Genomic DNA, 12,188 nt, shown 5'->3' with positions numbered 1-12,188 from the left:
ACGGATTATTAATTCGTTATTACGGATTACTAATTCGTTATTACGGATTACTAATTCGTTATTACGGATTATTAATTCGTTATTAAGGATTATTTAATTCGTTATTACGGATTACTAATTCGTTATAACGGATTATTTAATTCGTTATTACGGATTATTAATTCGTTATTACGGATTACTAATCCGTTATTACGGATTATTAATTCGTTATTACGGATTATTTAATTCGTTATTACGAATTACTCATACGTTCTGAGTCATTACTCGGCAAGTATGGCACAGGAGTGCAAACGTGGTATGCAAAGATAGCGCCGCCTAGCGGCGCTATATACACAGGCCCCTGGTCACGTGCTCTCCACGTGTGAGAACATCAGACCTAATTCGTAATAACAAATTAATAATCCGTAATAATGAATTAAATAATCCGTAATAACGAATTAATAATCCGTAATAACGAATTAATAATTCGTAATAACGAATTAAATAATCCGTTATAACGAATTAGTAATCCGTAATAACGAATTAAATAATCCGTAATAACGAATTAATAATCCGTAATAACGAATTAATAATCCGTAATAACGAATTAAATAATCCGTTATAACGAATTAATAATCCGTAATAACGAATTAATAATCCGTAATAACGAATTACACAATCTGTAACATATATACTTGCAGTGGCGCTAATGGGCTTTCGTAGGTAAGCGCTGGTAGCTCACGAGGATGGCATCAGGATCCCGGTACGGAAGGTCCCGGGTTCGAATCCTTGCAGGGTTGTCCTTAGCGAATTTTACTTTATATATACCGTACATCTGTATATTTTTTATACAAATGAGCACGAGTGGGTGTTGAACCTGGGACAGTTGGTGTTGTAGACCTGTCCACTATCATACTGTTTTTTTTCTGCAAAAAGTGAGGATTCGAATAATTACAAACTTGGGTGTATTTGAAACTTATTTAAAAGACAGCTTGAGCTTCTGTATATCAGGGGTAGGAATTTGGGGCTTTATTATCGGCCGGTTAACCTGAATGTTCATTTAGCGGGACGGTTAATACTTACACTTGAGCATCTATCTTCTCAGTCATGTTCTGATGTAAGAATATACCTCTATACTACTGACGTCACAGTTTGTTTACATGTACACTTTCCTATGGAGCCAGTGGGGGCCCACGGTCCACTGAGCACCATAAAAAAACAACACATTTAAACAAAGTGCGACGTCATTAGTACAGAGGCTTATTAAACCTGGAATTAACTTTGCTTGGAACGGATAGTTATTTTTTTTTTTAAGCACTAGCTATATGATTAGCAAGAGATCTATAGACGGACATACATAGGAACAAGAGTGAAAAATGCTAACAAGTTAACTTGCCATACCATGGTTTGGAATTTATTTCTGCATTTAGTTTTAAAGCAGCAGCACATGTACATCAAAGTAGATTCAATTATAATGATTAAAAACGAAGGTTTGCATAAGCAAATACATATATTGTAGAGCCTTTTTCGTCATAAGAGCATACGCATAGCACAATTCTATTGACTTTAAAGGCACAATTGTGCTTACTGGTTTGTGTTAACAGAAAATGTTCAGCAAATCGGCAATCAGTCAAGTACAAGTACGTGTATACATGTAAACATGAAGTTTTTTGTAAAGGACCGAGTTCTACGGCTAAAAACAGGCATACCTCCCACTGAACTTCACCTCAATCCATCACCTACATGTATTATCTTCATGGTAATGCAACTTCATTATAACACAATGTTCGGGATTGAACTAATCTGGGAAATTTTGATTTTAATTTCCTGCTAGATTTTTAGGTGACACGTTCAGAGACTCCAGTCTATTTAATCAAACGTTCCATGTGCAAAGTAGATTCAAAACAGAATGCAAGATCTAAGGTACATGTACTGGTTCATAAGTTCTTCATAAAACGCACCGTATTTGTAGCAAGTCAAGATACCTGTAATCAGTCTTTTCGCATACATGTATATGCAACTTATTTTAAGAATCTTGATAATTTAAATGAAAATTAAATTTAAAAGCAGGCAAAATCAGTATCTTGAGAACAACGTCAATTTCCGTGCATGCGAAGCACATTGTTTAGAAGCGATGATAAATGACTTACCAACACACGCAATATGTGGAAATACCGAGGCTATTCTTTCATTCATTTACATTACTGAAATGCACCGAGTTCGTACAATGTTGCTATGATAACTATTGTTGCTGCCTCTTGTAAATTTGTACAATACTTTTTACACTGGAAAAAAGGTACATGACATTTTATGGAATTATTAGGAAAATCACTCTCAAAATACTGATTGGGTTATATTTAATTTGAAGAAAAAATATATATCCAGAAGGCCGTTTACCAGAAATTGTACAGGTTTTTATCGTGTTACACAAACTACACTTGAACGGAAGCTATTGAAAACAATTCTAAAAGTAACAAAATTTTAAGTCCAAACAGTTCCTCTAAAATTAGAACAGCGACGTTTAAGGTAAAATGATATGAGGTATAACAATGTCACGAATTTGAATGCATGTAAATATTAGAGAACAATGTTCATTTCATATATGGTGACATACGTGTGGCATGAACTAAGTATAAAACATTAGATTAATGTACAGATCAGTACGAAAGGAAAGACAGCCATCAACACTGTTCTTTGGAAGCAGAAAAATCAGGCACCATAATTATTATTGGTCACCACTACCAAGAACTGCCACATTATCTGTACAATTAAAAGGAAAAGAAGGAAAACATAATCCACTGCATAATCATGGAGAAACTTTCATTTTTTAAACTCAAAGACTAATAAACTTAAAAAAGAATCTTTAAACTCAAACTTTTTATGTTTAACTAGACTACGGAATAATCGATACACACAACAATTTACATGGTGACCATGAGCTCAGCTACCACACGAATGCTAAATTTTGAATTGTTTTTAACATCTTATCAACAATCCAGAGCCGGTCATATGCATCTGTACTGTACATTCACGGCAGCATGCTACTCAGACACTCAAGTATACTAAAGAGACAGAGATCAGTTAAAATGAAAAATTCTGAATGAATGGTTCACAGTCATTTTGTGCACTGCACCCCTATAGTATTCATATGGACGACAAATCAAAAGCGAGCAATGTTTGGAAAGTTGCTTTGTTTCCCTGAATCAAGAGTCACATAATCGCTACTAAAACTATTTGGAATTAATGGTAAATGCATTACTCCATACTCTAAAGTCAAGTAAACTCTTTTTTTTGGATACAGAATGAATTCAGCTTTTTTTTTTATCTTATTTTAAAACACATGTTAGGTTCTGAAGTAAGGTTAATAACTGCATCAATTTGGCTTCAATAAATGATTATCTTCAAACTGGCAATAATACAATGCTCTTGATGAAAATATGACTTCCTTATAGTTACTACAAAATTTGTTACAAACGATGTACAACGTAATCAGCTGAGAACATCTCATCTCCCAATTGTACATCAATTGAATCTGTGTGAATACATTTAATTGAATGCCTTCCATCATTTGCATAAAAAAATTCTCAATGAAGTCGATGAATCTTCAGATACCATGTGGACCACAACTGGTCCGCCATTTTTTCTAGCATGTTACTCAATGATCACCAAAACTCAAAATTTAGCAGTACTAAAAAAGAAACGTACGGATACAATGTCAAAATCATTTTAGTCTGTTTTGAAATTCAAGGTTCTGTTCTTATGTACAAGGTATCCAATGTTAATTGATATTCATAAGTCTCCCTCATGACATGACAGTTCTTGGATCAACGTTCTCCTTCACTGTTTCCAAAGGCAGGGTGTCATCTCCATTGCCATGGGTTTTGCCATTTCCGTTGCCATTTCCATTGGCATTTCCGTTGCCATTTCCGTTGCCATTTCCGTTGCCGTTAAGCTTCAGATCACCGTAGACTTTCTTGTACTGCTCCAGTTCCCCTTTTATCCATTTAGTGTCGTTTCTCGTCTTTAACAGTTGCTGTGGGTTAGATGAGACAGAGAAATGAAATAAAACTTACATGTATCAGTATTTTGAGTGAGCAGTTTCCTGGTGAAGTGCCATTAGTCTCCTTTGGATATGGAGGACACAATAGGAGGGCGCTATTTAGTTTGGGTGAATACAAAAAGGTTTACCAAACCAAAGAGCGCCCTTCTATTACGTCCGTCATATTAAAAAAAGGCAAGTTAAAATTTGGATGTAAGTTACAACTTTGCTTTGAGTGGGGAAATGGAGTACAGAAGTGTGACGTCATTTAGAACCAGAAAGAGTGGCGCAAACGAATGCAGAACGCGCGCCCTGGTTCAAGGGCTGAATCACGTGCTAATGTCTTTCACACACATTTTGTGCGCGTGACGTATTCACTTCGCCACTCCATTGGAAGTTCAATTCAAACATTTAAATTAAATTTGCGAATTCAATGTTTGCTTCCTGTATGTTTTCATTGGAGTTGATCTACAGAACAGAAACCACAACTGGCCCATCCTAGGCACTGCTCAAGTTCAAATAAAATGCGTCAGTTCTATGGTTTAAAAGAACCATTGAGCCCCTGGCTTTCCTTTTTTTTGGCGTAATGATTTGCTACTAGGACATTTATGGTCATAATTTTGTATGCACGTGTATTTATATGCTCCTCCACAGTGAATGTAAAAGTGCTTGGCATAAATGTTTACACTTTAAAAATCCCAACATTCAAATAGAATGTGTAGTGGAATAATATAGTGAGTATGGTACAAGGTATGGAATTTGTTTTACCTCTTTGAGTTGAGCATTCTCATTCTTGACCTGTTGGTGATAATGGATCTTCTGCTTCAGGTTCTGATGGCCGGCAAGCTTAGTGTTGACTGCCGTCAACTCGTCATTCTTCTCTTCCATTTTTTTCATCTCCTGAAAAAAATATATAACAAACCCGAATCATTAAAACAGATTATGTAGGATTGAAGAACCATTCTAAGGTGGAGGTGATTGATGCTTGAACAAAATGCGTTAGGCAGTGAGTTTTTCCAACATTCAGATGTGAACCTCTGCTACGCATAGTTGATTATTGGTGAAGCTTTGCAATTTTTTAACTATGGTCATATTTGCATAATATAATGTATTTTGATAACTCAGTCCTTATAAATATACCGTTGTGTCCTATTTAACCTTATGTTTAATTTTCATTTTAGCATTGTTAAGGGCATTTTTTTGTGAGCACTTTTTTGGTTTTTATGATAATTTGCAAAGTCATGAGCAAAAGTGTGAAGTCATTTGAGGTAGAAACCTCGATGTTACAGCTATTTCAGCTCCAAAATTTGCCAGAATTTTGGATATTTTGCTGTCGTATACATGTACCTCTTTTTTGGGGGATAATTTGTTGTTCAGTACATGACAAAGTTTTCTCATAAATGTTTTCAATGAGCAAATTGTGGGTTCACAATTTGACAAGAAAACCCATGAAGTGGACAGTATGTTCCTGAAATGACATCACAGCAACAACGTCCTCCTTTGTCAGGAAAAGCAAGGAAAATCTTAAACGTTTAAAGAAGTGCACTTTTAAAAAGATTAACCTATTTCAATTGGTGTTCATATCTTTAAAAGGAGTAGAAAGTTGCACAAAGTATGTTCCCAAGTCAATTTCATGTCATGGGCTCTCTAAATATTACAGTAATTACGGTATTAGTGTCCATAAGCAAGAGACTTTGCCGAGTTATTATCTACTTTACTGATTTTCCTCAAAAAATGCAATCTGACTTGTCACCTTAAGCAGTTGCATCTTCTCTTCTTGGAGTTGGCTCATGCATGACTTCAAGTTCTCCTTCTCTTCAAAATGGCCACTCTCCATCGCCTTAATCCTGTCAGTCAAATTGACCCAAACACAGGTATTTTGATATGCTTATACTAATCATTAAAAAAAACCTGATGTGTGACAAATGTAAATAACAATATCTGGGCTCAAATATCAGGTAAACATGTACCAGACTACAATGATAGTAGTTTAACAATTTATGGACCAGGAATTATTTCGCAAGATTGGTGCCAAAACATGAAAGACACAGTTACAGTTATGATGGAATATTACCGTTGGGGAGATGAAATTCAATATTGGGTTTTGCCCTTTACCAACACAATTTTGGCACTACCAGATGCTTATCAGATTTGAACCAGCCAGCCAGCACGCTCGCGAGTGAAATGTGCACTTTAAAGCAGGAGGACATAGGTTTGAGTAATCTATTTAGTAATTAAGCTTGTGAATTCTTTTCTTGCAAGCCCTCTGATAACCAGTATCTGGTGTATAAGACATTAAGTCGGTGAAGGGCAAAATCTAAGAATGAATCTACAATTGTAGTTAAATTGAAAAGCAGTTAAATTGAAAATGTAATTTTGTTATAATGGAAAACTAAAGTAATTAAAAGGAAAATTAGTTTAAAAAAATGGTATTTGGCAATATGGGAACTCATCCAATGGAGTTGATCTGATGCAAAAACAACGATCAGTAATGTGAAATATTACTACGACATTGTTGCAATTTCGTGATAAACTCCAGTAAACCAAAACTGGTCTCCATCCAGCAATACAGTGGGCATTTCAAAGTGGATATTTTCTGTACCTCTCTAGCTCTTCCAGAATCTGTTCAGCGTTTTCCTCCATGAGTTCACTGTTGCACTTCACTTGTGCCAATCTATGCAAAAACACATACGAAACAAACTAGACTGTACCCTTTTAAAATACTAAATAAAACCTATTTTAAAGTTTGTAGTTAGACTTCGCTCAAGAGGTTTTTCTCCCATACACATTTCCTTGATCAGCTACTCTCAAAGTATTCAAGGCTAATTTTTTGGCACATAACATGGCATTTTTGCATAGAAAGGCATATCAGGCATCCAACTGGGAAATCACAAAAAAAGAGGAAATTCAAATTTTTCCCAGACTTTGTACAGTGTTTTTCTATTTTCAATGGCACACATGGAAAGTAAAAAAAGAGGAAATCAGCTGATCCGACGAAAAGTTGCATGCCTGGCATATGCTGATTAGTTTCTTTAAAATTTTAATAGTGCCTCGACTATGTAATTTATGGCTTTATCCCAAATTTAACAGAGGAAAGTTTAAAATATACCTGTTCATGAATTCAAATTCAGTTGGGTGTGGTGTGACAAATTTACATGCCAAACTTCTCAATTCTATTCTTTAGGAATGCAGTGAAACCTTTATAACATTGGAAATAAAAAACGTTCCTGACACACATAAATTTGGTATGTGAATGGAAATGATAAGTTGAATTAAAAAGGTGTATCATGTCTGCCGTGTATAAGGGGACCTTCCAACCCTTCAAATTTCAGACTTACCGGTAACTTCAAAATGTCATACTTCCATAAACAAGCTTACAATGAGTAAGGCCAAAAAAAAAATAAGTCGGTCTCTGGTCAGCGCGCGCATCGATTTTAATCATGCGCGTCGATCTTTTTTTTTCCAAAATGTTCCGCGGTAGCTCCAACAGCGCCCTCTATTTCAGCACCTCCTCAATTTTTTTAACCAAAGAGCACCAAGGAATGGGAAATTGCACCAAGGCAAATGATCGAAAGCACCAAGGCAAATTATGGAGGACACCAATGTACATGAGGACACCAAAAAAGCAAAATAGTACCTACCTTGTCTGTACAATCCAAGCTTGAAGAAAAAAAAAAAAAAAGCAAAAAAAAAAAAAAAAAAGCCGCGTGGCCGCGTCAATTCCGGAACTTTGGTCTGACCAGAGACCGAATATTTTTTTTTTTGGCCTAATAGTACTGAATGAGTATCATACAGGGAATGAATGCAAACTGATATTTCTTTACATCATTTTCAACGCGGTATACTCACTCCATTTCTGCTGTTAGCTTGGCCTCTATTGCCTCATCTTTCAGTTTGGTCACACTGTCAAACGCACAGTTGATGCGGCTAACCTCTTCACGCAGCTCACGATTACTGAATTGAAGCTCCATTTCCCTAATTTAAGAGAAAAGGACAATTTCAACAAAGATTTGCATTTAGTGAAAGTGATAATTGATTTATCTCAAATTTTCATAAGTAAATGCACCTTTAGTTGTGGAGGCATGCTTACCATGCAACACGTAACTCCTTGGTAGGTGAAAAAAATGTGCGTCTTTCCAATGCCACACTACCAGTACAAGTTCTAACCTGGTGTGTTTTTAACACAAGTGCACGCATATCATATATTTGTTGGACATGATCAAGGCTTTGATTGGTCAAAACATCTTGGATTGGTCTGTTTGATTCTCATCAGATCACCAGCCTTGCTGATTACTTGCAGTAAAGCAAGAAAAAACAAGTGTATCTATGATGTGGAACATATTTACACATGCCACATGCAAAAACCGGCCAACAACAAAACCCATAATTTCATGTAATAGAACCAAGTAAATCATTGTTTATGTCAAGAAATCAATACATGTACCTTTCAGCAGTATTTCTACTTTCATATTTCTGATTTTCCATTTAAGTAGTATTTTCCGTGTAGCAGGGTTGTCTGCCAGAACCTAGGGCTGTCCATTTTCGAATAATTTGGTATTCAAAAATACAAAACTGCAATTAACCGAATATTCAAATATTCAAAACTTGCCGATCAAGTTTTACTCACACCAACTGCAGCTGCCTTTCTTGCTGGTTCAAATTTGCATGTGGCAATGGATATTATGGGCTGCTAGTGGAGTGTTGTAGGAAGTACTGTATAACCATCAAGGGACTTTACCCAGCAAAATGGGACCAATAAATAGGCGTCAACAAAAAAGTGGCATCTGACAATAAAAAAAACTGTACGATTAAAATAACATCAGTCATGTGTGCACGTGCATAGTTTTAACTTTTGCAAATCGGCAAAATGCTATTTGAATATTCGGTTAATGATAATTTATTCATTATTGATATATTCGGGAGAGCTCTCACAGAACCCCCGTGGAGAACACTGTGGATTTTTGTTGTTGATTTCTTACTTTTCTTTAGCCTCATCCTCCCACTGTTCCACCTGATATTGCAGCGTCTGACACTTGGCGACCAAGATCTCTTTCTCAACTTGGACATGCTCCCGCTCACTCAGGGAATCCTACACCATAAGACAATAAACATCATGGGGTCAGAACCAAAACCAAAGGATTGTCTCAACCTAAAAGGGTGGCAGTGAATAGTATTTGGGTCCATCACAAGTCAAGTCTTAGATAGGTCTTATCGCACTATCGTTGAAATCAACAAGTGGAGTGTGATGGCCTAGCGGTTAAGAACACCGGACCCACGTTCTGGTGTTTCAGAGGCAACAGTGACGTGGGTTCGAGCCCGCCGGCAGACACTTGTGCTCTTAAGCAAGGCACTTAACCATTATTGCTTCGTCCTTCGGATGGGACGTTAAGCCGTAGGTCCCGTGTGTTGTATATATGCACGTAAAAGAACCCAGTAAACACTTATCGCTAAGAGAAGGGGTTTGCCCCGGTGTTTCTGGCCTCCTGTATAAACTCCCACGTGGAGTATTTAGGAGAAGAACCAACCAAGAACCAAGAACATGGGTCCACCGTAAGTGGAACTGGTCAAATCGAACACTGGCAGGACATTCACAATTGGTGTTCACGGTTTGGCCTCATATTTGGCTTGATTTTCTACCAGGGTAGAGGCTCTCAACCCCACAGCCGATTTCACGAAACAGTGAAGTAGGATTTGCGCAACAAATTTATAGCGCAGCTGCGCAAAAAACTTACATGTTGGATCGCTGTAGCGAAATTTGGCGTAGCTGCGCAACGTTTTAAATAATCTAAACATCATGGACGAGGATAATAACAGCATTTGCATAGTACGACGGCTGTTTGTGTATGATTCTGTTCATTCGTAGAATCACCTCCACCCACTTTTTGAAAATAGTTTTGTCCGACTTAATTCGGAATTGTGCGGCAACTCTAACAACTCTTGTCAAAAGTAAATTAAAAGTAAAAAGAGATATTCAAATAAAAGTGGAAAACAAACAGTTGTATTAAGTCACATACCGGGTACATGTATATACTTTATGACTCAAATTGTTGGGAATTCTAAGACTTGTGTAATTTGAGTTCTTTACCTTGAGTTGTTGTATTTCTTTATTCTTGGTCTCTCTATCATTCTCAAAGTGCCCCAGGAGCTCTGTGAACTTCTGCTGTTGAGTTTGCAATGTGCGCAGGCAAGGAGCTTAGTTAAGGAAAGGCCATCAGAGTAAGTTATACAAACCTTTGAAATCCTGCATATGGAATCGTTTCTCAACTGTGCATAAATTAACATAAATTTATTCACAAAATGTGATTGGCCAGTTTTAAACGAGTACGTTCAAAACTGACTAGGGGCCAGGACGCGGATAATGGCCCGAGCCTAAAGCCATTATCTGCATCCAGGCTCCTAGCCAGTCTTAAACGTTCTTGTTTAATACCAGCCAAGCACATGTTTATTCCCATTCATAAATACCTTTCGGTCAAAAGTCAAAAATTGTACATTTCCAATGATTTTGTTCTTAACAAGTCAAAAATTATACATTTCCAATTAGTGTTACTTCATGTTTTGTGAAACACACCTCTAGCTATGTTTATGATATGTGCCTACGTTAGTACTAAAAATCTCCATATATGGTGATTGGTGCGTACTGTGCGATGTGGCGCAGACGCAAGCGGCAGTGGCGGAAAAAAAGTGTATAGAACCAGTCGGTGTTTTATCAACCGTTAAAAGCACACACGTGATTACGGGTTCTCGACGACCAATAGGAATAGGTAAACTGTCGTAGGTACCGGTATTTATGAATGAGTGATAAATACAATAGGAGACCAGCTTCTACTGCATTACCTTTACTACAGGCATGCAACTGGCAAGTCACAAAAAAAAGAGGAAATTCAAATCTTTCCAAGACTTTGTAAAATGTTTTTCTGTTTTCAATGGCACACACGGAAAGTAAAAAAAAGATGAAATCAGCTGATTTTTGGAAACGTTGCATGCCTGTTAATATTGAAATGCCCTCTTACTCATGGAAAAGTATATGTACTCATACTCAAACTCATCTTTGTAGAAATGTACTTGAACTCAAACTCTGAACCCTCAACCGGTATGAAGGGAAATGTGCTTGTACTCATACTCGTGGAAAAGTACTCAAACATGTACTCGTACATGTACTTTAATGAAATAATGCATTGTATTCATACCGGTAATCATGTACATGTACTTTCATGTGTACAAGGTACCTGCACTAGTACTCTAAGTGTACTCTACTACAACGCTGCTCTGGGTAATCATACAAAGAGGCCAGTCTGTCTTCTCAAAGGATATGATGCAATCTCTGTGGCCTGGCTATCAATTGTCTGCTTTAACTCCTGGTTCTCTGGATGTGGATCCGTTTCTACGACAACAGTGGACAGATTGCTACTTTTGGCCTCTTCCAGTTGAGTCTCATAGACCTCCTGCAGTGTTGCAATCTCCTCATCTTTGTCCAACAACTACAAGTTCAGTACAAGAACAAAAAAAAATGCAAAAATTAGTATTAACATGTACCTTCATGAACCATTCTCCTCAATACATTTACCTTTTGAAACATCTGGATGCATCACTCATTGAGCAGGTGGGATTATCATGCAACACATTCAAAAAGGGTTTAGAACAGTTCGCTAGAAATGATGTTTGCCCAAATGATTAAAGCAACACCGCAAGATTTTTTTTCCAGAACTTCTTTGAAGAAAGGCTAAAAGTGAAACTACTAAAAAAATGTCACTTTTAAGTTGCACGGTTTTGAAAGTTTTTTTTAATTTCAAAACAGGAAATTCCTACACAACACCATAGATGTAGGTTAACTCTGTGGTTGATACAAAAATGAGAACTACCGGTACATGTAGCTGGGATTAATTGGCATTGATTGTAAATGGACAAAACTGCCTTATGCTGTAATCACCAAAACAGCCTTTCAATTTAGTAACTATATTGTACAACTAACCGCAGGTAGCAAGCTAGAATTATTGATGAAATTTTTGTCACACAGTGACACTCCGCTGCCGCGGTATAACACTCTTTGAAGGTTCATGTGCGATGCAACAGCCAACATGACTGTTGTTGCAATGACAGTAATAACAATAATAATAATAAAGTATTTATAAAGCGCTTTTACAAAATAGAACAAAGCGCTGTACAACTACAA

General features: G+C 36.8%; 1 protein-coding gene across 1 annotated transcript; it reads right to left on the bottom strand.

Annotated features, from left to right (window-relative positions):
- Positions 1 to 1,366: 1,366 nt before the first annotated feature.
- On the bottom strand, positions 1,367 to 11,594 carry LOC119743749 (kinesin-like protein KIF15). The gene is made up of 9 exons (XM_038220054.1): positions 11,583 to 11,594; positions 11,330 to 11,496; positions 10,104 to 10,194; positions 8,998 to 9,107; positions 7,868 to 7,993; positions 6,621 to 6,692; positions 5,772 to 5,865; positions 4,787 to 4,918; positions 1,367 to 4,012 (listed from the first exon to the last, which is right to left on the bottom strand). The coding sequence occupies exons 1-9, from the start codon at positions 11,592 to 11,594 to the stop codon at positions 3,782 to 3,784; spliced, it is 1,035 nt and encodes a 344-aa protein (XP_038075982.1). The 3' UTR covers positions 1,367 to 3,781.
- Positions 11,595 to 12,188: the final 594 nt, after the last annotated feature.

This window comes from Patiria miniata, unplaced genomic scaffold (assembly GCF_015706575.1).
Source record: "Patiria miniata isolate m_02_andy unplaced genomic scaffold, ASM1570657v1 HiC_scaffold_12, whole genome shotgun sequence".
In the NCBI taxonomy this organism is placed as follows: Eukaryota; Metazoa; Echinodermata; class Asteroidea; order Valvatida; family Asterinidae; genus Patiria; species Patiria miniata.
Note: the sequence above shows the minus strand (reverse complement) of the source record. Positions and strands in the feature narration are given on the sequence as shown.

What these genes read in the sequence shown, in the direction of transcription:
- LOC119743749 (XM_038220054.1), bottom strand. An exon ending in AAGAAATACAACAACTCAAG is followed by an intron (nt 9,108 to 10,103) that starts GTAAAGAACTCA and finishes CTTATGGTGTAG; the next exon opens with GATTCCCTGAGTGAGCGGGA. An exon ending in AGAAGATGCAACTGCTTAAG is followed by an intron (nt 4,919 to 5,771) that starts GTGACAAGTCAG and finishes TATTTTTTTCAG; the next exon opens with GAGATGAAAAAAATGGAAGA.